The 27,734-nt window shown below is 37.4% G+C and overlaps 1 protein-coding gene across 7 annotated transcripts in view; it reads left to right on the top strand.

The window, feature by feature from the left end:
• LOC121860083 (kinesin heavy chain-like) overlaps positions 1-27,734 on the top strand; it is a 49,950-nt gene that overhangs the window by 16,383 nt on the left and 5,833 nt on the right. For 2 of the 7 annotated variants that reach the window (XM_042357106.1, XM_042357102.1), the window contains exons 2-20: positions 7,426-7,527; positions 8,005-8,130; positions 8,328-8,471; positions 8,776-8,900; positions 9,350-9,454; positions 11,422-11,567; positions 11,851-11,938; positions 12,398-12,530; positions 12,705-12,868; positions 13,281-13,487; positions 13,764-13,919; positions 14,280-14,399; positions 16,037-16,060; positions 16,546-16,689; positions 17,189-17,373; positions 17,650-17,751; positions 21,276-21,374; positions 25,936-26,068; positions 26,251-26,439. In XM_042357106.1, coding sequence (XP_042213040.1) covers positions 7,494-7,527; positions 8,005-8,130; positions 8,328-8,471; positions 8,776-8,900; positions 9,350-9,454; positions 11,422-11,567; positions 11,851-11,938; positions 12,398-12,530; positions 12,705-12,868; positions 13,281-13,487; positions 13,764-13,919; positions 14,280-14,399; positions 16,037-16,060; positions 16,546-16,689; positions 17,189-17,373; positions 17,650-17,751; positions 21,276-21,374; positions 25,936-26,068; positions 26,251-26,439 — 2,424 coding nt within the window. In that variant the 5' untranslated portion in view covers positions 7,426-7,493. The remainder of the gene's footprint in view (positions 1-7,425; positions 7,528-8,004; positions 8,131-8,327; positions 8,472-8,775; positions 8,901-9,349; positions 9,455-11,421; positions 11,568-11,850; positions 11,939-12,397; positions 12,531-12,704; positions 12,869-13,280; positions 13,488-13,763; positions 13,920-14,279; positions 14,400-16,036; positions 16,061-16,545; positions 16,690-17,188; positions 17,374-17,649; positions 17,752-21,275; positions 21,375-25,935; positions 26,069-26,250; positions 26,440-27,734) is intronic. The other 5 variants (XM_042357108.1, XM_042357107.1, XM_042357104.1 and 2 more) reach the window with 4 other exon arrangements.

The following is a 27,734-nucleotide window of genomic DNA, read 5'->3' as shown; positions in this document are numbered from 1 at the left end:
TTTCGTTTAAATGTTGAGTTGTTTACATTTGTCGTTGGCAATATATTACTTAGGATTTTGGCGCCCGTCTCCTCCCCAAATATCCTATCTGACACTATAGTCTCCTCCTGAAGCCTCCATCCCTCATCCTGTTTCCCCTCCTCTTCACTAGTCCCTCATCCCTCACCCCTCACCCCTCCGCAGGTCCTCATCCCTCACCCCTCACCCCTCCTCAGGTCCTCATCCTTCACCCCTCTCCCCTCCACCAGCCGTCACCATCGATCTTCCCCACATCTTAAGGTTTTCCGTCTCACTGTGCCCGTCTCTTCCTCTGTTAATACGTGTTCCCTTGACCAATGTCTGTCTTTTTGTCTGTTTGTCTGTCTGTCTGTCTGTCTTTTAACTGTCTTTTAACAATTACTACTGCTACCACCACCACCACCACCACCACTATTGCTACCACTCCTACCATCACCACCACCACTATCCCTCTTATTACCACTACCACCACCTCCACCATCACAAGGGTCAATCTTAGGGTAAACTCAGACAATATTTCAGTCAACTTTCATGATAAAAGGAAAAATTTGCCGGCTTGTTGGAGATAGTTGACCTTATTGAAGCCGATAATGGATATACAAAGTTCTTCAATATTGTCTTGTTAGTGTGTGTGTGTGTCTGTGTGTGGAGAGAGAGAGAGAGAGAGAGAGAGCCACGTAAGTAGTATGGTCCTACAGCCTCCATTGTACACACTACTAATAACACAGGCTTCTATAGAGATCCACCAGCCTGCAGAACAATACACGATAGGAAAACAAATGAACCAGTACACTCTCCCCTCTCCCTCTCCATCTCCCTCTCCCCTAGCATATTTACCTCTCCTCTTTTTGTATTTTTCTGGGAAATTTACGGTTCCAATTTGCCTTATATGATAACTAGCACAAACCCGGGCACTGGCCCAGATCTATAGTATACCCTTCATGCTCTACTAGGGGTGACGGTGGGGTAGAAAGAGAGAGAGAGAGAGAGAAAGGGAGAGAGAATCAACACCACCACTACACAGCATCAGGGACCAACTGGCTTTCAGTGTAAATTCTAAAGCATTTACTTAAAAACATTTTTCTTAATTGCGAAAATATTGTGTAAACAAAACAGGGATGTCTTCCCTGACAATAGAGTCTCAGTCCAAATTTTTACGTCATATATTTTGTTCATGATCTTCACTATCATTATTCTGTTGAGTAATGAGGTGATTTGTTCTCACATCTCCCCAGAGGTTGACAGACTTGGAGAAATCTTACCTGAAACCTTGACGAAATTCCTTTGACAATTCAGAATCTTGAGTTTTACGCTTCGTGTGTTGAGACAAGTGTGTGTGAGTGAGTGGGTGTACCCCAAGTCCCTTCCTCCCTTCTCATTCTTTCTTGACACAGTGGCCTAACTCAGCGTTTGTTTTGGCTGATGCGAGAGTGAGTTTAGTGTTGACATCTCCAAGAGTGCTCTGGGATATGTCGAAGTGAAGTCCGTATGTAAATTAGCATTGTGAACAGTGTACTGGGTGTCATAATGTGAGTCTTTACGAGGAAGAGAGAAAGATTAGGACACATTTGGCGTGATTTATTGTTTATTATAATGACGTCGTTTCAAGGTAGAGGCTGTAATATGATGAAAACTCAGTGGATTTAATGTTTTCTATAATAATTACGTCATAAAGATGAAGAGAAAAGAATGATGTAATATTTGGTGTAACAACTAGTGAGATAGAGAGAGAAAAAGAGAGATAGAGGAGAAAACAGTGTAAAAATTAACAGAAAGTAGAGAAACCTGATAAAAGTAGTGAGAAGAGTAAATTAAATAAGAGTAGAGAAAGTAGGTAGAGAGAGAATGGGGAACTGTAAAAAAATATGAAAATAAAAATAGATACAAAGAGAAAAAATAAAGAGAGAAAAATAAAGAGATATAGGTTAAGTAGATATAGAACAAGATAATAAAAGAGAGTGATAAATGTAATGAAGAATAATATACGAATTTTTAACGTGAGTAAGTGAAACGTGGCTGGCTGCGACCGTAGACTTTTTCACGCTCTGAGTCCCGTGTCGAGCGACTGACCCATTATTATATAGTACCTTTCCTAACTTAAGGCAATTTTAATTATTTATCTTGATTGTACCATTATTATTATTATTATTATTATTATTATTATTATTATTATTGTTATTATTATTGTTATTATTAATTATTATTATTGTCATTATTATTATTATTTTATTATTAACGCGTAAATTGAAACGTGGCTGGCTGCGACCGTAGACTTTTTCACGCTCTGAGTCCCGTGTCGAGCGACTGACCCATTATTATATAGTACCTTTCCTAACTTAAGGCAATTTTAATTATTTATCTTGATTGTACCATTATTATTATTATTATTATTATTATTGCTATTATTATTATTATTATTATTATTATTATTATTATTATTATTATTATTATTATTATTATTATTATTATTATTATTATTATTATTATTATTATTATTAACGCGAGTAAGTGAAACGTGGCTGGCTGCGACCGTGACTTTTCACGATCTGAGTCCGTCGATCGACGACCATTATTTATATGTACCTTTCCTAACTTAAATTTTAATTATTTATCTTGATTGTACCATTATTATTGTTATTATTATTATTATTATTATTATTATTATTATTATTATTATTATTATTATTACTATTATTATTGTTATTATTATTGTTATTATTAATTATTATTATTGTCATTATTATTATTATTTTTATTTTTAACGTGAGTAAGTGAAACGTGGCTGGCTGCGACCGTAGACTTTTTCACGCTCTGAGTCCCGTGTCGAGCGACTGACCCATTATTATATAGTACCTTTCCTAACTTAAGGCAATTTTAATTATTTATCTTGATTGAACCATTATTATTATTATTATTATTATTATTATTATTATTATTATTATTATTATTATTACTATTATTATTGTTATTATTATTGTTATTATTAATTATTATTATTGTCATTATTATTATTATTTTTATTATTAACGTGAGTAAGTGAAACGTGGCTGGCTGCGACCGTAGACTTTTTCACGCTCTGAGTCCCGTGTCTAGTGACTGACCCATTATTATATAGTACCTTTCCTAACTTAAGGCAATTTTAATTATTTATCTTGATTGTACCATTATTATTATTATTATTATTATTATTATTATTATTATTATTATTATTATTATTATTATTAGTAGTAGTAGTAGTAGTAGTAGTAGTAGTAGTAGTAGCAGTATTAGTAGTAGTATTTATACCATTACTCTAATAAAAATGATAGTGTAAGTTAGGTGTTAATGATGACAAACCTCCATCACGTTAATAATAGTATTGATGTTACTGAACGAAATTATCACGTTGAGAGATCAGAAACAGTGTACATTGACAGGTAATTAGGGTAGACTGACAGGTGTGACAGATAATTATAATAATCATGATAACGTTGATAGTGTTGATTATTTTACTGATAATAGGATACGTTGATTAGCTATAAACGATCACATGTGTCTGTCTGTATTGATGTTGGTAGTGAGGCGTGGTTTGTTGTGTAGGCGTGGTTTGTTGTGTAGGCGTGGTTTGTTGTGTGGGCGTGGTTTGTTGTGTGGGCGTGGTTTGTTGTGTAGGCGTGGTTTGTTATGTGGGGATGGTGTGAGGTCATATGGGCGTGGAAACATGTACACAAGAAGGAATATAGACACGATATAACCAGGGATAGGGCGTGTAGGTGTGATATAGCATGAGGTAGGCGTGTGGGCGCGGTACAGCAGTATGACGTCAGCAAACCAAAGCAGGGAATTGTGTAGTAATCTCAGTGCTGTTGTGTTATGATGCAGGAATTCAGTCACAGGTGATGGGTGAGGGGGTGGGTGAGGGGGAATGGTGGGGTGAGGGAGAATGATGGGTGAGGAAGAATGGTGGGTGAGGGGGATGGTGGATGAGGGAGAGTGTTAGGTGAGGGAAAGTGAATGGTTAGGGAGGGAGGTGGGTGAGGAGGATGGTGGGTGAGGGGAAGTGGTGGGTTAAGGAGAATGGTGGGTGAGGGGATGGTGAGTGAGGGGGAATGGTGGAGTGTGGGAAGAAGGTGGTGGGTTGGGTAGAATGATGGATAAGGGAGGGATGGAAAGGAAGAATGGAATGGGACGAAGGATGGAAGAAGGAAAGAGGGAGGAAGGAATGGAATGGAAGGGGAGGGGGAAATAGAATGGGGGAAGGAGGGCGGGGAGAAGGAATAGAATGGCAATAAAAAAGGGAAAAATGTGGGAAGAATGGAATAGAAGGGAAAGAAGGAGGGAAATAAAGAGGGAGGGACAGAGACACAACGGGAGCCATCATAACAAAAGACACCATCACACATACATATACCCAGGGGACACTTGTTCTTCTGTGTGTTTACCGGGCCGAAACTCCTCCTGAATCATAGAAGTAGGATAGCAACGACTCTGCCATCTCAGTTACTTTATATATTCCTACTTAGAGACTGTATAGGAAATATATATATGATAATTTTATACCACTTTCCCTCTTTGTAATATATATTTGTGGTTTATTTTATTATATTATTTTATTATTTATTGCCATTGGTGGTTTGAACGGTTAGAGAAAATGTCTGTTGGTCTGTTTGTAGCATTTTTTTGTGGGAATTTTTTATTTAAATGGAATCTGGTTTTAAGTGAATTACGGTAAGTATAAAGTAAAGTCGAACTGTGGTTTTATAAGTATTAGAGAATAAGAGAAATAACTGTGTTTATTACGATATTTGGAACGTTACAGAACATATGATCTTGTTCTGGTTATTATGAGATACGTTTTCTATGATGAAGGGGTGACTTGTAGATCTTTGACTCACTTGCAATATTCTGCCAAAACATTAACGAATATCTGATGAGCGAACGTAATATCATAAACAGTAGTGCATTATTTACTTGTTAAAAATAAGGGGGTTTATTTTTCTTTACTGTATATATTATAAGTTCTTAAATATAATGTTATAATGTAGTGGAAAATTTTAAGTTCAGATGATAACAATTTTCTCCAGTGTAGGAAAAGTGAGAAGATATTTGACTATTTTAACTCGATACATAAATAACGACCCAAATTACCTCTCAACTACACTACGATTCTACCTAATTACCTTCTCCTTCCTCTATAACAACAGTGATTTGGGTAATAGATTCAATTCACCAATCATAATAAAAGATTTCAACCTATTTATCTGGTTTTTAAAAATATTGAGAATGATAGGAAATATTTATCATCCTATTCCCTTTTATAATCCCGAGTGTCACTATATTATGTAAACCTCAATATAATATTCTATGATTAATTCTTCTGGTCCTTGTTCATCAGTGTCTCGCTGAGTGGGACCTGAAATAATGATTAATAAGTAGATTATATTATATCGGCATGATGGGGTTAGGATGGAGAGAGAGAGAGAGAGAGAGAGAGAGAGAGAGAGCACAGTCTTATCGGTATATCAGACAAACCTTCCGTCGGCTGTGAAGTCAGATAACGAAATGTCAGAGGAAGGTGACGCTGTGATATCATTATTTAGACCGCTACCAGACTGTCTCAAATGAGGGAACATATTTATTGTGCTGCCAGGCGCCATTATGGAGGTAGTATCTTACTGCACTGCCAGGCGCCGCTGTAGAGGTATACTGCACTGCCAGACGGATCACACAAAATATAGAACGATTTTTTTTTACCATTATTCCTGGACTCGGATATGCCTGATGTAATCTGAAAATGCCACGTGATGCAGAATGTGTTGATTTTTTTCTGTGTGGTTGATGCTTCAGTCTTTATCTGTAGCCACAAGCCATGAACACCACGGGAATGGAGTGATAAATTTTCCTCCCCAAATTAACTCTGGTGGAACATCGGGTGTGATATATGTCTGAGTGCCGCCAGAGGGAGGATATTATATACACGTGGCTGCCTTATATGTGTCATGCATTCATCCTAAAAGGTTTTAATACGGATATGAACGACGTTATTAAAACATTTCTTACCAATTTCAACTTTACGTGAGCTTAGACGCATTTTGTTGGGGGGTTGAATTTATGTGGGTATATTTAAGTTGTAATGAAGTTTAGAGAGTTATTGTTTGAATTCAGAAGCCCCACGACTAACTTTTTCCCCAAATTGGATCAAAGTTTTTAGTCGCAGTAGTCAGTCAGCTCCATGCACGCTTCTCTTAGTTGACTTAAAGAATATTTCCTCTAGTCTCAAGTTCCCTCACGCCACGGATTCCTCACAGCACCAGCGTATGATCATCTCTGTTTACAAAATATCGTCGATCTTGTGCAGTATTGACGTGCAGCCTACAAGCACGACAGTCTACAAGCACTCCTGGCTAGTAAGATAGTAATTTAAAATAGTTAGTAAATTTGTATAATAGCGTCTGAAATAATCCACTCAGGAAAATAAAATCGCCAAAAACTCTCCCTGGAAAAATCTATAAAGGCAATGCTAGACTACGCTGCCAAATGTATAACTCATTTCTAGCCCAAACTATTTTATCCCAAGTATTCTCAACCTACCTGGACTCCATTAACTTATCGCTCCTCTGCTTAACCTAACCTAACCTCGTACTGAAGGTGCTGCATAATTTGACCACCCTGTAGTATTAAAAGATTCAGGTCGTAAAAATATAATATATACAAAGTATTGAGTTTATGGCAACTATAATCCCATGTGGCAAGTCGGCTGCCTGCCAGACGCCACCAGCTTGATACAAGAGTGCACTGAACACTTAAGAACCACGACTTGAGATTTTTGCATCGCGTTTTACTCTGTTTACCTTCTTGTGGACACAGAGACACCCAATCGCATAGCTGTTTTAATATGAACGAGTCTTGTCATTGGATTATTGAACTTCATCGAGCACACAGTAGGAGGATTTTTTTAGCTGTGAAATCCAATATAAATATCTCTCTATTTTGCCTACGTCTGCTTGAATCTCTCGGGTGATGCTCAGCGAGACGAAAATTTCTGGAGAAGAAACTCATCTTGAGGAAATTCCTATTAAAATGGACAGGTAGCGAAGGTGGGCCGTGGTGCTGGCTAAACCTAATACTTCACTTTGCACTTTATATATATATATATTTTTTTTTTCAACGAATTCAATTTGAGGACTTTTATACATATTTATTGCCCGCTTATTATTTCGGTGTGTGTGTGTGTGTGTGTGTGTGTGTGTGTGTGTGTGTGTGTGTGTGTACCAAGAGATGTGTGTACTAACAGATGACTACTATTAACATGTGTGTACCCAATGTGTGTATTAACAGATGTGTGTACTAACATATGTGTACTAACAGATGTGTACCAGATGTGTGTACTTACAGATGTATGTGCTAACAGGTGTGTACTATTTACAGATGTGCTCAACGGGTACAATGGCACCATCTTCGCTTACGGACAGACATCATCGGGGAAGACGCACACTATGGAAGGAAAGCTGGGAGATCCGACCTGGCAGGGTGAGTACTGTTTGTGTTTCTCTATCTCTGTTCGTGTCTGTTTATTTGTGTCTGTCTATTTCTGTCTATCTGTCTGTCTATATATGTTTATTATTATTATTATTATTATTATTATTATTATTATTATTATTATTATTATCCCCACTTCTCTCATTTTTTCCCACGCTTTCGATAATTTCCCGCCATAAAATCTAGCATGTATTTCCCAATGGTATTTCCCTTCCTGGATATTGTAATTAACCTGTAGCGGCCTTTGGGGTACGGTCAGCCCACTAGATTTATCCTGCCTTTAATCCATTACATTAATTAGGTAACAAACTCCCGAATCTCAGTATATCAAGAGTGTATCAAACGTTATTATATACCTTGATAATGATGTGGATTTTAGTAGTGTTAGAGGCCTGTACTCACCTGTTAATATGACCTGTATTCACCTGTTAATATGACCTGTACTTACCTGTGTCTCCTCTCCTTCAGGTATCATCCCCAGAATCGTCCATGATATCTTCAATCACATCTACAATATGGAGGAGGCGTTGGAGTTCCACATCAAGGTCTCCTACTTCGAGATCTACATGGATAAGATCAGAGACTTGTTGGATGGTGAGTCTTGTGTGAGGTGTGTGAGGGAGGGTGTGTGAGAGGTGAGGGGTGAGGTGGATGGGGTGTGTGTAGGGTGTGAGAAGTGTATAATATTTTGTACCCTGAACCCACATCTCCACTATTGTAACGTTCATGACAATAAACCATCACAACCACTACTGTAACCTCCTGTAATGTATGTGTTTGTGTACCGACAGTATCCAAGGTGAATCTGTCGGTGCATGAAGACAAGAACCGAGTTCCATCGGTAAAAGGCGCCACCGAGCGATTCGTTTCATCCCCTGAAGAGGTCTTTGAGGTGATCGAATTGGGCAAGTCCAATCGGCACGTCGCTGTCACAAGTAAGTCCAACAGGCGTCACGAACAAGTCCAATAAGAACTTCGTCGTAACAGGTAAGTACAACAGACGTCACCAATACAGAAAGTTCAATTATTACTTTCGTCATCACAGGTAAGTCCGAGAGACACTTTCTCCGTCACAAGTAAGTCCAACCAACCTCTTCAAGTGCCACAAGTTCCATAAATGAATCTCGATTTGTCATCTTATTGTTGATAAAAAAAATAAGAACTTGGTCGCCATGACACTTTACCTCACGATCTAGTAAGGAAAGTGATAAATTATTATTATTATTATTATCTCCACAGACATGAACGAACACAGCTCCCGTTCCCATAGTGTGTTCTTGATCCAGGTGAAGCAAGAGAACATTGAGAACCAGAAGAAGCTGCTGGGCAAATTATATCTCGTTGATCTGGCTGGTTCAGAGAAGGTGAGATACTGTTTGTTTACAAGATTGCTCCCTGTGTTGACGACTCTTGAAAGCCTTTTAGGGAGACATCAACCCTCGAGGGACATTTAAGGAGGACATTATCCCTTGAGGGACCTTTTACCTCTATAACACATGTATATTTTCACCGGTTGACGACACTACACAGGTGTGTTACTCTAATATAGAAGATGAACCAGAACAACATGATTTCGGGGTCAGGGGATGAAAGGTCATAGGTCACTTAAGCTAACTTAGGGGTCGGGGTGTATTTGAATACCTAGATTTAATTGTAGCATAAACCAAGTTGACCTTTTACTATCCTATACACGTCATGTTTTTGTTTATATATATTTCTGTCCTTTAACGAGTAAGGTCTTTAATCACCCACTAAAAGGTCAGTACAGAATACAGTAACTGCGAACAATTAAGAAAGGTAACTTTCTCTGCAGGTGAGCAAGACAGGTGCTGAAGGGTCGGTGTTGGACGAGGCTAAAAACATCAACAAATCCCTGTCAGCGCTCGGTAACGTCATCGCTGCTCTGGCTGATGGAAAGGTGAGGTGATCATTAATTACTTCTATATTCTACAGGTGAAGGCCAGCCATCTTAAGGGTATATTATTATTTACCGCTGAAAATCAAAGTTATAATAAACATACATAAGTTATTTTGCTTTCTTTGATACTGCATGAATTTATAAACTTGATATTTACTGTGTTGTTAATTTTTGTTAATATTACTTGACGTTTTGGCTGTTCCGTGGAGGTGGGGAAATAGTCGACTGCATGTACTGACACTGTCACTTATTGTAAAGGCCTGGGACTTACGGATAGAAATCACTTACCAGGCTAATTAGGATCTTAAAGGAAAGTCAAGGACCATGGTTTTCTGAGGAATAACAAACAACCGTTTGAGATTGACATCTCTTTACTATAAAAAATATAACACAAAACTCTGACACCACTCAACAAACATCAAATAATTACGGGAGTCAAACAATTAAGGCAGTCAACAGTTAATGGAGTCAAACAATTAATGGAAGCAAACAATTAAAGGAATCAAACAATGAACAAATATTTCCTACGGCAGTGGCCCTGGGGGAAGGTTCTGGAACACGGTGATGCACACTCAGGGCAGGGAAGCGTCCATTCACTCCACACTCAGCGACGTCTTGAAATGGCAGGAGAACACCGGGGCACCGACGGAATGTGAGGAACTGATGGTCGTGGTATGGTAGTGGAACACCAGAACGATTTTAGTTAAGACGCAGAGGAATTGTTTCAGTAAAACTTGGGTAGGCGAGTCTCAAATCCGTGAGCGAAAGTTTATGGGAAAGATTCGAAGTAAAATGATCGTCAGATTTTCAGGTCACCGTGACGTTTTGAATGTATCTTTTCATAAATAATTTTAATATTTAGATGTTGCCCGTCCGTCTGTCACGAAGACGAGTTAGATGGTGCACACACACAGCTTAACAAGTGACCTCGTTATTCTCAGCATACTTTTACTATGATATTCAACATGACTGAAAAAAAATCAAAAGAAAAATTTGGTTAAAAACATATTTTTCTCCTCCACACAACTTTTGATAAATATTTTTCTAAATCTCACGAAAGACCTTGTTACGACCCTTGGCCTCATAGGGTGTAACAATATCACAAATTCATATTTCTCTTTGTACTATAGGTCCAGGAATAGATCCCACCAAATTCATCACCTCATTACTATGGGGTATATTAAAATTCATGAAGTAGATTTAATTAAAAATATTATATTAACAAACACTAAAACAACAATAATACGATAAGATGTTTGGAAGTGGCTGAGTAAGACTGAAGGTCCAACATTATCACACAATATCAATCAATACAAATCACAAAAGTCAAATGCCAACTCCCAAAACATAAGAGAGAGAGTATATTACTTAACTTAAAGACAGCTGTGCCTAGACTGACTACCGACGTCACCTTTTACCGCCAAATACTGACGTAACATATCCTGATTGGCTAAGACATAAAACTATATTTAAATTACCCTACTGACATTAATTCCACATATGTACAAACCTAATGTAATTAAACAATACAATAAACCATAATACAATGTAATAAACAAAGTTAATAAGGGCTCAGTTGGTGTGGGCGAGTAGTGAACGAAGCTGCCCGAGACACCCACACACCATCCCAAACAACGAATTTTATACAAAGAACAGAAACTAACAGCGGACACTGGTAACAACCTTATACAATAAAAATGTAAATATTGCCTCTCTGAAACTTATTTATTTTTTATTGATTTTATTTGGGACAAGAATAAAATGAAGATTAATGACTTACGATTTGTATTAGGGAGTTTCATCTCTTTGTTAACATTTTGGTGTTGTCACTCGTGTCTCTCTCCCCGTCTCTCACCTTTTTAACATTGCTTCATCACCCTGTTTACATTTTGGTGTTGGTGTCATTCTCTCCCTTCACCACTTTGCTTACATTCTGGTATTGTGACTCCCTCCTCCTTCCCCTACAGACTCACGTGCCTTACCGAGACTCCAAGCTGACGCGCATCTTACAAGAGAGTCTGGGAGGCAATGCTCGTACCACCATTGTAATCTGTGCTTCTCCCGCGTCCTTCAACGAGTCTGAGACAAGATCCACGTTAGATTTTGGCAAGAGGTAAGACATTAAGGTGTTGATATAAATTACTGTGATTTACCTGTTTTTTTAGGGTATTTTTTGAGATATAGAGAAGACTTGAATGAACGGGTATTAATTACTAAGATTTACACCTGCGCTTTCATTTGAGATAGATTCTTGCTATAATTTTAGACACATCCCAGCTATAATTTTAGACACATCCCAGCTATAATTTTAGACACATCCCAGCCATAATTTTAGACACATCCCAGCTATAGTTTTAGACTGTATCAAAGTATATGATGTGTTTTTAATTTTCCAGGGCTAAGACAATCAAGAACTGTGTGTGTGTTAACGAGGAGTTAACAGCTGAGGAATGGAAGCGACGTTTTAACAAAGAGAAAGAGAAGGTGAGAGATAATGTATTGTGGTATTGCATGTTATTGGTACAGTGTTATGGTGTCTCTCCAATGCACCATATTTACTGTACCCAATTTGATACTAGTTACCGTCCTGTCTTTCCTACACCATACCAATTTCTGATAACACTGTACCCCCTCTCTCCTACACCATAACAATTTCTGATATCACTGTACCCCCTCTCTCCTACACCATACCAATTTGTGATAACTCTGTACCCCCTCTCTCCTACACCATACCAATTTCTGATATCACTGTACCCCCTCTCTCCTACACCATACCAATTTCTGATATCACTGTACCCCCTCTCTCCTACACCATACCAATTTGTGATACCACTGCCCCTCCTCTCCCCCTACACCATACCAATTTCTATTGTTATTGTAGATACTGATATGATCCTGGTTCACCAAAATATGTAAACCCTAAATTCATCTTCTTACTTACAGAACACAAAGCTTAAGGCCCAAGTGGAGAAGATGGAAACTGAACTCGCTCGTTGGCGTAGCGGTGAGAAGGTCGACTCAGAGGAGCAGATTAGCGTTGATATGGAGAAGTCTATGGTGACATCAGTGAGTGAAGGTGAGTTAATGATGTTCTCACCTGTAAATAACTCTAATTACACCTTGTGACTTACCTGCTCGGTTAAATGATAATTAATTTGTAATTTGTGTTCCATTTACCTGTACCAATAAACAGCTTCTATAACAGGTAAACAACATTAATGGATGAGTATACTTAAACATCATCTTTCAGAACCTAAGAAGCCAGCAGCACCTCCTATGAGTAACGAGGTACGTGACGCGTGGGAGAAGGAGCGTGAGCAGCTGTACATCAGCTTGGACGAAAAGGACGAAGAGATCAACCAGCATAGTCAGCTGGCCGAGAAGCTCAAGGAACAGATGCTGGAGCAGGAGGAAGTAAGTTGTTCTTTCTTGTTCATCCTGGGAGAAAAATGTTGTTGAGACAGTAACAGATACACGATAGGAATGATTTTGTTCATCCTAAAAAAAAATGAGAGATTATTAAATGATACTTATTTTTGTTCATCCTCGGAGAAAAATTTTATAGTTAGGTACTTATTAACAGCTGGGTGCACTAGGGGTGTCCTCGGAGCAAACCAGTGACCAATAGATCAGAGGGTTAAGTTACTGATGGACAGAATGTTTTATCAGGTTAGGTTAAGTTACTGATGGACAGAATGTTTTATCAGGTTAGGTTACTGATGGACAGAATGTTTTATCAGGTTAGGTTAGGTTACTGATGGACAGAATATTTTCCCAGGTACACAATATTAATTCCCCTTACTTACAACATTTCTTCCATTTATAGCTTATTGCTGCTACCCGGCGTGACTATGAGGTCCTACAGACGGAAATGTCCAGGATTCAGGCTGAGAATGACTCCGCTAAGGACGAGGTGAAGGAGGTGCTACAGGCCCTTGAGGAACTGGCCCTCAACTATGATCAAAAGAGTCAGGAGGTGGAAAGCAAGTGCAAGGAGAACGAGACACTAAACGAGGAACTTACGGAGAAACAGGTGAGGAGGTAGCGAGTCATTCTTGGAAAAAGTTTCTCTGATTCGGACGAGTGATGTGATGTCCCTTGAGTTAGATGGTCGACTCATCTTTGTTTAAGCTTCCACACAAAACCATAAACTTCATCACTACAAAGGTTTTTAGAGCAGTATTTCACCATACGTATTGTAACTAGAATAAAGTGTTAACCATTAAAAAGCAACTAGCACTGCATACTATTTCACCATTTTGCCATATTGTAACTAGCACAACTTACCAAACCATTTCCTTGCCCACAGACCACCTTAACAACAATGCAGAGTGAACTACAGCAGATGAAGGACTCGTCAGTACACCAGCGAAGGAGAATGAACGAGATGTTGTTTTCGCTTCTGTCTGATCTGGGGGAAGTTGGCACAGTGGTAGGCGGCAGTGCTGGTGATCTATCCATTAAGGTAAGGTTAGGTAAGGTTAGGTTAGGTTAGGTTAGGTTAGGTTAGGTTAGGTTAGGTTAAGTGATTAATTTAAGTGAGGGAGATGGATATAGATGGGGATAAAGAGGAATATTGAGAAGGGAAGAGATAATGTAATTGTTAACGTGAGATAGATTAGATTACAATAGAATTTGACTCATTGGAATTTGAAGTAGTTAATATCAACAGGAAATTAATTTTAATGTTTCTGAGTGTTTATTAATGAGAATATTATACACTATTTAGTATATAATCACTTGGTAGATAATATATGCAGCAGTGAATGAGTCGCAACCTCAAAAACTAACCTAACCTCTTTCCATCGTTCATTTTTTTACTCAGAATTCAGGAGATCCCAACAAACTGGAGGAAGAGTTTACCATGGCCAGACTGTACGTATCCAAGATGAAGAGTGAAGTTCGTAACCTTGTCCAGCGCTGTAGTACACTTGAGAACTTCCAGGTGAGAAAATAATGTACTAAAACTTATGAGAGTATGGAGGTGTGAAGTCATATCTTCGTTCTTAAATTTTAGTACATCTGTTTATACTGAATGTGTCCTTTTAATTCACAACAAAGCATGAAATTGTTTGGTGTACATTCATGGAAAATGTTGAGCTCTTTCGCGTTTTTATCTAAAATTGTCTAAAATTATCAATAAATTTACATTTTTCTTAAGGAAGATATAATAGGTAATAGTTAATTTAGTTTATTGACACACCTGGATCTCACCTTGTAAACTCCCCCTCAAGTATTAACCTTCGTCCTCTAATTAGTGTTATATCTCTTACTTACCATAACATTCACTCTTTTTTTTTCCAGGTGTTTGTTAACTTTATATACAAACTGACCAAAATTTACTTTTTATGTATTGTGTTGTGTTGTGTTGTGTTGTGTTGTGTTGGACTTGCTAGTTGTTTCAGTGTAAGAATCAAATACATATGTGTTTATATGTGTGATATTTACTACTTAATTTAGTTATTTAAAGTGTGTTGGAGGTCTGGAGGTAAAGTACAGTAGTGTTTATTTAGCCTCGACTACACACGTTGATAATACAGTCCAGTTATGTTTTATTGCATTGTTTTGCATCTGTTGTCACCTCCATCACCTGTCGTCTCCCTCACCTGGCACCTCCTTCACCTACCACCTCCCTGACCTACCATCTCCTTCACCTACCACCTCCCTGACCTGTCACCTCCTTCACCTACCACCTCCTTCACCTACCACCTCCCTGACCTACCACCTCCTTCACCTACCACCTCCCTGACCTGCCACCTCCTTCACCTACCACCTCCCTGACCTACCACCTCCATCACCTACCACCTCCCTGACCTACCATCTCCTTCACCTACCACCTCCCTGACCTGTCACCTCCTTCACCTACCACCTCCTGACCTACCACCTCCTTCACCTACCACCTCCCTGACCCACCACCTCCTTCACCTACCACCTCCCCTGACCTGTCACCTCCTTCACCTACCACCTCCCTCCCCCTGACCTCCCTGACCTACCACCTCCTTCACCTACCACCTCCCTGACCTACCACCTCCCATCACCTACCACCTCCCTGACCTACCACCTCCTTCACCTACCACCTCCCTGACCTACCACCTCCTTCACTTGCCACCTCCCTGACCTACCACCTCCTTCACCTACCACCTCCCTGACCTGCCACCTCCATCACCTACCACCTCCCGACATAACCATCGTCCCATTCCTTCCACGAGCTTTTGTTGTTTTGATGTAAATATCGAAATAATATCCCTCAATACTTTTCTTTTGTATATTGTTACGTACTGTCAACACTTTTATTCCCTCACTATTTTAGTCTCTATGGAAGCAAATGGTAACTAATTCACTCACATGTAGAACCTTTAAAGTAGATGATTTTAAGTGTAGCCTTCAAGAATACGAGATATTTGAGGGTGAATTTAATGTTATGAAGGGACTGTAGCTATCCATGAGGTTACCCCAGACGAGGAGCCAAATGTAAACAATGTACAGGACTAAATACAGGTTATATAAATACGTGTAGTAAATTGTTGTTCCATGTTTATATGTCAACACTGTCTTCCACTTCTCCACACATCGCCCACGAAGGAAAACAGTGGATTTTTGTTTAATGTAAGTTGATTAGCGTTGAGGTGTTTACGTTTTACTATTGCAGACATAAAATGAATTAATTACTCAGATATATTTTGTGTTTGTTGTTTTTAGTAGTAGTTTACAGTCTCTTGTTAGTACTATTTTATGGAAGTTTTATTTTATTTTATTTTTTTTTTTGTCCCTGTAAGACCTTCCTCGCACCTTGTTATATTAGTCACGGTGGAAACAAAGATGAATTAAGAATGGTTGTGGGTATTCAGTTTAGTAGATGGATCACATGAAGATTAGACCCCCAGAGCTTATTTCACTATAAGATTAGCCACACTAATGCTAACCTAACCTAACCTAACCAAACCAAACCAAACCAAACCAACCCAACCCAAGCCAACCCAGATAGTATTAGAGGGCATAATCATCAGGTATAATAAGCTAAGGGTGACTAATCTTCATGTAATCCAGTAAATCCACGAGAAATGTTAACTAATCTCTATGTGTCTTTATAGGGCGACTGTAACAAGAAAATAGATGAGTATGAACGCGAGTTAAGTGATTGTCGTCTCCTGATCAGCCAACACGAGGCTCGTATGAGAACACTACAGGACTCAATGCACGAAGTTGAAGTCCGTAAGAGACAACTGGAGGAACAGGTGAGTACATGTGTTACTGAATACCTGGGAGGAAAGTAATTAGTAAAGGTGTGTAGTTTTTTATCTGGTATTAATTAGTAAAGGTGTAAAAACATTGTTATCTGGTAATATTAATTAGTAAGTGTGAAAATTATTACCTGGCTGACAAATTAATAGGTAAAAATTTAATCCTCAATATTTTCAACATTTAATTCCCTTACTTTCTTGACCTCATTTGAATACTGTATTATAGTGTCATAGCATAGACTACTATTTTGAGTGAGTGATCATAGTTTAAAAAAAAGTATTACCTCATAAAAGGGATTAAATGGTCTCTTATAGCTGGTGACACATTAGGTGCATTATGGATACAACACATATGAGATAAAGCTCTTAGTGTACATAGAGAAATCTTGGCTGGTACTACACTGTTTTCATTTCCCTGTGAGATCTGTACACACTGTCAGGTTTATACAGTTTGTTTACATATTTAGCGGTGATATTGAATGGACTGCTTCAGGTTGACTCCTTGAGTGAGGAAGTGGCCCAATTGAAGGCTGCTGAAGGCTTGAATCAATCAGAAGGACTGTCCAAAGAAGCTCTAGAGAAACAGATGGAGACGCACCGAGAACTTCATCAGAAACAGGTGGTGCAACTTAGGCTGGAGATCAACGCCAAGCAGGCACTCGTGGAAGATCTGAAGGAGTGAGTTGGTAGTCTCCATACAGTACTTGATAATCCCATATTGGTTTAATTATTGTATTTCTATTGGTTTAGGTTATGAGTAGAGTAAATAGCTTGTAGTTCCCATATACAGTAGTACTTGATGTTGCCATGTTGGTTTATCTATTGTATTTCTATTGGTTTAAAATACAAGTGTAGTAAAGAGCTTGTAGCCCCCTATACATTATTAACAAAACTTTACTCGAGTTAGGATTTAAGACGTTGTGCCATAACTAATATTTACAATTAATTCTACAGCCAAAATCAGAAGTTAAGCGTTGAACACGAGCAACTGAAAGCAGAACACAACAAACTCAAGGTTGAGGAGGCAGAGAAAAGCACACGCCTTCACGAGCTCATGTAAGTACCTCATACCGACATAGATATGCTGCTCAAATACCTTTTTTTTAACAGCAAATGTTGATTAATATTTTCTTTTTTTTTTCATTTATTTTTATAGCTTATTATTTGTGTTATCTGTTGCAATTTGGTTTTGGAGTTTAATAAAAATGGATTGTAATGGATCTTTGGGTTGATGATGACCCCACTTGAGTATATGACGTTTACTTAATATTTTATTAATGGCAAGATCATATTTTCTTTATTTTGAGTAATTAATTAAAAAAAAAACTCAAATTGTGTCAGTTCCTCAACGAATGAATTTTACACCGTCATGTGATAGTGTAATTACAAGAAATCATCCAGTTTCTCAATGGTTTAAAAATATACCACTAATTACACATAACTGTAACCCATGATATATTACAAACCAACAAACTATATTAAAAAAATTCTTCACTTAAGCTTCAACCATGATAGCACCTTGTTTTGCAGAGTGTACCAGCTTAATGCATGGCCTATTGCACTACATACCTCCCCTCCCCCACAAATTATTTATTATTTTACGTATGGAGGTCAACTCGAATCAAAATCCTCCAGTGAACGCAAATCAGGAATAACAAGTGAGTAAGAGAGACGATGTGCTTTATCGTCAACTTGTAGGAATCTGCTAGTTGAGGTAGAGAGAGTGGTAGATTAACTTAGAACTGTGTGCAGGATTGATGCTTTGTAAACCAGTGCTTCTGTCAACTATAGTATTACCAAAGAGGAAGTAAACTTATGATTATTGGCTAAGTTATTCCTGTATGGATTATAGATCATATAATTTAACAAATAATTAAATAGAATAATTTCACAGGAATACAAAAATTTATTGTAAAATGTAAATTAAAAAAAATCGTACATAGGCTAACGAAACTCCGCCTAATAAATTAAATCATCTGCTTTATGTTAACTGAACGAACCATTATGCAAATTGAACATAAAAAGAGAGATTCCCTTAATTATCGTAAATAACCAATAATATATCGATACTTTATTCAAAACACTACGGAAATTTCTTAACTTTATTGAAACTATACCATTACCAGGCTCAAAATATATAAAGTTTCTAGATATTTTGAGTAATTGAAGTATATAATCTTTTCTTGGTTCATTAAACCAGAATTAATTTAGTGACATTAAAAAATAAATAAATCGTAGAGCATCGTAACTTTTTTAAATATCTTTCACAAACCCATTTTTTTTCTTCACTTTTTGATCTATTTGTTGTGGTTTATCTTGTTATCTTCTGACACACCTGACGACGACTCATGACACACCTGACTGCCACTCATGACACACCTGACTCTACCACTCATGACACACCTGTCTTGAAGTACGGTATAAACGTTACTCCAATTATTTGTTATTGTTTTTCCTTAAATTCTTCTAGATAATTGCTTCTATGATCTGGCAATTATTCATTTGTTTTGTATATAGATCGATATTCATTTGTTTATACATACAGGACGTTATTCACTTGTTTATACGTACGGGACACTATTCGGCAATTATTCATTTGTTTTGTATATAGATCGATATTCATTTGTTTATACATACAGGACGTTATTCACTTGTTTATACGTACGGGACACTATTCGTTTGTTTATACATACAGGACGTTATTCACTTGTTTATACGTACGGGACACTATTCATTTGTTTATACATACAGGACGTTATTCATTTGTTTATACGTACGGGACACTATTCATTTGTTTATACATACAGGACGTTATTCATTTGTTTTTACGTACGGGACACTATTCATTTGTTTATACATACAGGACGTTATTCATTTGTTTATACGTACGGGACACTATTCATTTGTTTATACATACAGGACGTTATTCATTTGTTTATACATACAGGACGTTATTCATTTGCTTTTACGTACGGGACACTATTCATTTGTTTATACATACAGGACGTTATTCATTTGCTTTTACGTACGGGACACTATTCATTTGTTTATACATACAGGACGTTATTCACTTGTTTATACGTACGGGACACTATTCATTTGTTTATACACACGGATGTTATTCCTTTGTTTTCACATATGGGACTTGATTTATTTGTTCTTTGTATATAGATCGATCTTCATTTGTTTCTACATACTGGAGTTGATGCAGCGTACCATGCTATTGCTTTTTAATCCTCCATATTGACTCACTTCTCAGTCTTTACTAAAGCAATCCTTAAATTATATTAATACCATGTATCTGCTTAATAGCTTTATCTTTCATCTTGTTTTGTCCAATAATAAATAAATTACAGTATTATTAATCTTTTATATTCAAAGCGACAAGATATAATGAAATACTAAATAAGAGTTTACTTAAAGCCAATTCAGATTAGGAAATAAACCATTATTATTTCCGTGTTGTATTAACGTTTTCACTATTACGTGATCCGGAATTAATCTTAATATATTCTACGATTTATATCTTAGCGACTTTCAGAACAGTAGGTAAGAGTTGGTAACCACTCAGCCACCGCCTTCAACAGAGTAAACATAATTCACATTAATGTAATGAGCTAATTATTTGACAGACACACACACACACACACACACACAATAAATATTAATTTCACTGGATTTTACTGTACAGCAAAATACGATAAAAAGTAGTGGGTAAAAATAAATTACTGACATAAAATCCCAAGGCTGAAGGGAAGAGACAGGTGACGTTTGTTATAAGTTTCACAGGTAACATGACAGGTGAAATAAACTACGGCACAGGTAATGATCTGAAGACGTATTAATGTCTTCAAATTATGAGAGAAGTTTTGTAAGGAAAACAGTATTTATTTTTAAAGTAGAGTCTGCAGCTTTTGTATGATTTGCCATCACTTATACTGCTGGTATTCGCAACACACTGAAGTGTTCTGCTGCTGTCCTCCTCTTGAGCTAAAACAGTGTTGAGGAGATGTTACTAAGTGTAAACAAACCATCGTGTAGAGGTCGGCAGCAGGCAGGACAGCCGCCCACCTACACTCGCCTTTAGCATGGACACACTTGTATTGAAAGCCACTGTATTTGCCACTATATTTTATTATTTATTGAATAATTACATATTATAATTTTCGTAAATAATCTTTTTAGTTCATTAATAAAAACAGAGAGGATTTGTGCATGCACAAAGGGAAGACATTTTGATTTGGGACTAAAACAAAAGAATAAATGTCTTCTCTTGTATTGCTTGCTTTAAATAGTTGATCAGATTTCATTAGTCTAGATTACCTTTCTTTTGTAAATTATGTTAAGTACATAGATCATGTCCATCTGTTTGATCGCACTGCGAGAGTACCAGTGCCTGTAACCAGCCACGAGTCATAACGGGGCAGTGGCTCAGCACACAGTTCACTCAAGGTACTTCTGATGTGAATTTACTTCATTAGAGTAAAACAAAATCAGACCCCGAGAATCAAACCAAACCAGGATGTAGAGTAGATAATTCAGAATAGGCTCAATTTTGCATATTTCCTGGTCTTTCTCAGTTTTGCTGGATTTCGGTGGGCTCAGCACCTCAATGAGGTCTCTCTTCTTCTTCACGAAACTATTAGCTTGCGTCACTGGACTCCCAGAGGCTCGACAAGGTGAGTCCTTGGGCTCCGAGAGTTGTAGGCACTCAGACCTCCCGGCCACTCAAGGTTCCTTCAGGCTACCCCAGACTCTTCAGACTCCCCCAGGCCCTCCCCCCCCCAAGTTATTATCAGACTCTGAGCTGATGTAATGATTGAGAGACCAGTGAGCGACTAACACTCTGTACGTCTATCATAAGTTAAATTCTAAAGCAGTTACAAACATCTATCTAGTTTAGAATAATGGACACAGATCAGAACAGTGCTATACACAGACTGGTTAAAGAGGACGATATATAATGTACTCGCACGCTGGCCTTATACACTCGGTGAGGACACTGGACAGTCCATCACTAGTCCCTCTACACCCCACCACGGCCTGGCTGTTGTAAGCCTGGCTTATTTGATCACGTCCAACCTTGGTGTGGCCCCCACTATGGTGTGGGCCAACCATAGTGTGGCCCCACCATGATGTGGCCCTACCTTGGTGTGGCTCACACCTTGGTGTGGCCCCACCATGGTGTGGCCTCACCATGGTCTGGCCCAACCTTGGTGTGGCCCCCACTTTGGTCTTTTCTTTAATTCTTGTTTGGCCTTAAAGTATTTCTGTTATTTATACCTCGCCTCCTCTGTGCCTCAGTGCTTGTATTTCTTGATGATGTGTGTAAGACAATGTTTGCACTCATATATAATGAAGTTATCCTTTTGTTAGATCAAAGTCTGGAGCTCTTGTTTTAATTTACTCAGTAGTAAGTCTCACTGATATGATTATTATAATGGAGGCTGTTGTCGCTGCTATCTCCAGCATATTCAATGAAGGCTGTACATTCTGCTTTGCACCAGTTGACAGCAAATTGCTTGTCAGGTGTAAACATTGGTTAGTCATCTGGGACTCGCCTTGTCACCTCTAAGTTCACTAAGTTATCACCGTGTGGAGTTTTGTAGCTTCTTATCTTGTTTTCTGTAATATTCCTCTTTGCAGACTTGCTTTAGTATTATGTTAACTTCTCTTGTAAGTAGAGATGTATCTTTTATGATTTATATTCATGCACGAGGTCAAATGCTTCTCTTTTCATTCTTTCAAACTCTCAAGTAAACAAGTAATGTTAAGGTGATGTGTAGTGTCAACAATAGCTTCTGGCATGATGTTGTTTGATGTTGTTTTGATGTTCAGTGTATTGTGTCAGATAGGTAAGTGATGACACAAATAAGAATGACTTTTGATGTTGTATGTTATTATGAATGATCACTAACACATTCTCTTGCATGTTGATAAACTGAATGAGGGAAATTTACATAGAGACCTTTATCAATTATTAATTTTGATACTGTATTTGTACTTATGGAATCCTAATCAGAATTTTTAGTTCTTTGGGACGAACTTTCTAGAGAACCTTTGAGATTACTTTTTGAAAGTTATAGTAGTAGTAGTAGTAGTAGTATAGTAATAGTAGAAGTAGTAGTAATAGTAGTAGTAGAAGTATAAGACTTGCTTGATGCTATTTCTTCTGACCTTTTCAACAATGACGACAATAAGGGAATTAATAATTAAGCTTGGATGATCTTGAGCTGTTTGACATGACTTACGATCCTATGTCAGATTTCTCACAAATAATTCCATGATTTATTCTGAGATCTTCCTGAATGAGTGCCACTAGCAAGAAGATCTCGTTTAACTAGAAATATATAACCTGAAAAAAGAGAGTAAAATTCGTTGGGTAAATTCGCGCTAAACGAGACCCATTATTCCCATCGGATCCCATGTTAAAAGCTGAGATGTGTTCCAGCCTTAAGAGTTTCGACTTTAAAACCCAATCAAAGAATTTTTACCCTGAATATTAATGCAATAGTGATTATACCTCTTGTAGTTAACTTCGTGGAGAATAACTTGGATCTATTGAGTCTCTTGATGGGGCATTCTGGCAAGCATATGGTCATTCTTTCCCTCGATATTCTGTTCGTTAAATTGAAAAGAAGTTCGTTAATTGATTTCTTTTAATGCTCTAATATAATAAGCTCGTTAAACCGAATTTTGTTTCATTGGTTATTCGTTAAGAGGCACCCTACTGTTTTTTGGTTTTAGTTTTCGTTTTAATTTCGTTGTTTATGTCTTATTTATTACTAGTATGGTGAACGTCTCAAAGAACTACCGAAGAATTGGAATTATTTACGAATATTAGCTTCAATTTAGTTTTTGAAAATATCTTCATAAAATATCGAATAACATGTAAATTTGTAGTAAGAATAATACTGTATTAGGGCTTCATTACGTGCTGCCTTGACCAATGAGCTTATCTACAATAGTTCAATGTTCTGGGTATTATATTATTATCTCATATAATATAGGAATATCCGTGTGTCTGTGTGTCTGTCTGTTCTGGGCAGCCGAAACGGCACAATCGTTTTTCATCAAACTTGGTGGAAAAATCGCAAAAAAATCGTAGAGTCGAACAAACCTGGTCCCATGTCGATGGATTCTTTAGGAAGGAATTAATTAACCATTTTATTTACGCTGGAAAACGATGTCTCTGTACGCTGTCAGCCTTCCGGCGGTTGCGCGCTAGCCAAGCACGAGCGTTCGAACTTTCACGCTTTGGTAAACTGTACCACCGTACTCGCCACCGGGCACGAAGGGCCCGCGATCACTTGTTACCTCTATTTAACGGACTATGTGGAGAGGAAAGTCCGTTATGTCAAGGGTATGTTAGCTGTGAAAACTCCATCTACCGAACTATATGGAGATAAGTCCGTTCTATCTAGTGTCCATTAATATATGACACTCAGTCTAACGGATTATATGGATAGAGAAGTCCGTTATATAGAGGTTTCACTGTATTGTTTTTCACTTCAGAAGGATTGCGTTGGGCTCTCTTTAAACACAGTAGTTATTGTATATAATTAATTTAATGCGAAAATAAATAAATTGTGAAGGAATGAGTCACATAGGAATTATCCATAACAGAAGTGACTATCGTGTGTTACCGTCTGTCTATTTGTAAGACTATAGGAATCTCTTGTTCCTGACCTGGATATAATGACTATTTTTACATAAAGTCAGGAAAACTTAAAAATCAATATGGTGTTAACAAGAGGGAAACAACAGCTTGCGTTATTAATGAAGATAATATTTTGGAGATAAGATTTGTTTCACTGATTAGGATCCACAGTGATTGTTAAGTGACTGTGAACTGTACCTCTGATGACTGAATGGTAAGTTGTGTTATTTGTTGCCACAGCATGACATTGATATAGCATGAGCATATATGGCATTAAGCTTGGAGATAATGATGATGATGATGTTTATATTCTTACGATATTTCACAAAATTTAAAAAAAAAAAATATTCATAAATTTCAAATATTGATTTTGAGTCTGATACGAAATTTACTGTATTTAGAATTGGAGTCCCAGTCCATTGTTTAAAAATAAACCAAATTACTTAAAGGTTTACCTGACTAGCATAGACACAGGTAATCACAGGTAATGGGAGTAAATTAAAATCATTCTCACCTGTTTACTTTGGCGTGTTGCGTGGGAGGCTGCCAGGTAATAGTGACACACACTCACACACTCAAATCTCAAAGACAAATATTTAATGATGCTTTGAACTATTTCGTGTGTGGGAACTGCGATCTTCATTAAGTCTATTTCATCATATACGACAGAATTGAGTAACACAACAGGCGGGAGTGAGGCTATGAAGGTGAACCAATACAATAAAGAACCAAAAGGACAGTTTATGTAACACTAAACACTAAGTTGATAGATCAGTGTTTATCGTTTACAGTGTCGGGAGTCCTGGGACCATGGTAGCCTGTCAAGAGATGGTGTGGAGGAGTCATCTCAAGAGCCGCGTAAACCATCAAAGAGAAAAGAAATTATAGTTGTAATAGGAATGAAGTCGGCTATTAACTGTTAACATTTGCATATGTGATTTATATAGAATCGGTAATGTGTTCGTAAATGATTAGTTAACGAGATTTTGTATGGTTGATATATATATATCTACTTACGTTATTATAATGAATTAATTGACAGAACTAAGATATACTAAATGAAAGATTGATGTAGGAGGTCTCGCTTTATGGCTGAGGAGACGAAATTACCCTGTGAGGTCCTTAACACTGCCAGGAGATGCATATTGATTCCTTGAGGACGATGACTTAACCCCTTGAGTATGATGACTTAATCCCCACAACGGAGGCACTAATTTTAATATTTTATTTAGCTAACACCAGACGATTATATTCAGCAGAGATGGAACCAGTGCAATAAAAACACATCTAAATATTGATGAAAGGATTCTCAACCCAAATGAGATGCTTCGATTAACAACTTAGTATTTTCTTTAATTTACTGATAAAGCGGTACAAGACAACACAGGGTTAGGGCACGTGTGTGTTATCGTCTGATATGCTAACAAGCGCCATATTGTACAGCACCAGTTTTTGATTGGCTAGCAAATTCCATATTGTACCTGGTGATACATGCCATATTGTACCATTTTCTGATCTGTCAACAAGTGCCACATTATTCCACTTTCTGATCTACTAACAAGTCCCATATTGTACCACAGTCTTTTGAATGATCGACGAGAGCAGGCCCACCATGATCTGAAGGGACTTGAAGATACTGTAGCCAAGGAACTTCAGACACTCCACAACCTGAGGAAACTGTTTGTCCAAGATCTTCAGGCTAGAGTGAGGAGGGTTAGTATGGTGTCTTATCCTGTCGTTAGAGGAAAGTTTATTGTTTTGGTGAAGGTTTATGAAGAAAATGGGACAGGAAAGAAGGGGGAACTATAGTAATAATCAAGAGGTAGCTTATACCCATATATTTATACAACATCAACAATATAACATAAGAAATCCTTTTATTTTTTTTCATTCAGTCCGCTGCAGGTGAAGATGAAGACATCCTGGGTGGCTCAGTGGCCCAGAAACAGAAGATTAGCTTTCTAGAGAACAACCTCGACCAGCTGACCAAAGTTCACAAACAGCTGGTGCGAGATAATGCTGATCTGAGGTGTGAACTGCCCAAGCTGGAGAAGAGGCTTAGGGCCACCATGGAGAGGGTTAAGGTATGGATGATATGGAGTTAGAGTCACCTTAAAATGAGATCATATTAAGTGGTGGAATGACTCACGGATTTCTCTATGGATGAGGTCACTCGGGTATATTTTTCACCTGATGATTAAACACCCTTAATGTAACTTAACCTAACCTAACCTAACCTAACCTAACCTAACCTAACCTAACCTAATAAACCTAAAATCCACAGATAGCATAATGGTGTCTAATCATCAAATGAGTAATAAGCTGTAGTACCTAATCTTCAGGTGTTCCTATGTATGTGTGAAATAGTACTAATATGTTCTCATTTTAGGGACGTAAATGCACCTGGTTTGTGTGAGAATTTTGCTTGAATATCCTTCTTTAATTCTGGGAATGAAGATTAACCCAATTATACCTTGGGATCTTTTTGTGTTTATGGCAAAAATTTTCACCCAGGTTTATTTTATTTATTTTTCTATCTGGTTTCATCATCTTTTATTTATATTTATGAGGTGGTACTCAAGTATGTTGTGTTAAATAAAATACTGGTGAATAAAAAAGGCATAAATAGGTGAATAATTAAGGTATGGGAGAATGGAGATAAGAAGCAATAATAGGAGAATTTGAAAATACTTAAAGAAAATGGGGCCTTTCTTAAAGAAAATGGGGTATGACTTAAAGAAAATGGGGTATTACTTAAAGAAAATGGGGTATTACTTAAAGAAAATGGGGTATAACTTAAAGAAAATGGGATATTAAAGAAAACGGATTATTGCTGAAGGAAATAGAATAAAGAACATTGGATTGTAATATGGTACAAAAAAATATAAAATAAGTATAATAAATGAAGGAAAATAGACACTGGGTGAGATACATTAGAGAGAATACATGGATACTTAATATAGTTGATATATACTTAATAGAGATACATATAGTACTAAGAAATATATTAAGAATTGTATATTTATTGACATGTAGAGATATATAGAGGGAAGTAAAAAAAATTAGCATGTGATGGAAAAAAATGAGATTTAACAGGAAATTATACACACATTATATTGTTGTTGTGTTTGTATAATATATGGTTACTTGTAGATAGATATGGAAAAATATACTTATAATTGAGGTGTGAAAATCTTAATGACCAACCAGGTAAACTAATTAGAGATAGAGATAGAGAGAGAGAGATAGAGAGCATAATAAACACAGGATAATACACACACTAGATAATAAAAGAAGTTAATGTAAGAAAATATTGATAAACTGTAATATAATCTGGAATGAGGGAAGATATATTTTTTCCTTAATCCCCGCTGGTACT

The sequence above is a fragment of the Homarus americanus genome, unplaced genomic scaffold (assembly GCF_018991925.1).
Source record: "Homarus americanus isolate GMGI-L3 unplaced genomic scaffold, GMGI_Hamer_2.0 scaffold57463, whole genome shotgun sequence".
Taxonomy (NCBI): Eukaryota; Metazoa; Arthropoda; class Malacostraca; order Decapoda; family Nephropidae; genus Homarus; species Homarus americanus.
Note: the sequence above shows the minus strand (reverse complement) of the source record. Positions and strands in the feature narration are given on the sequence as shown.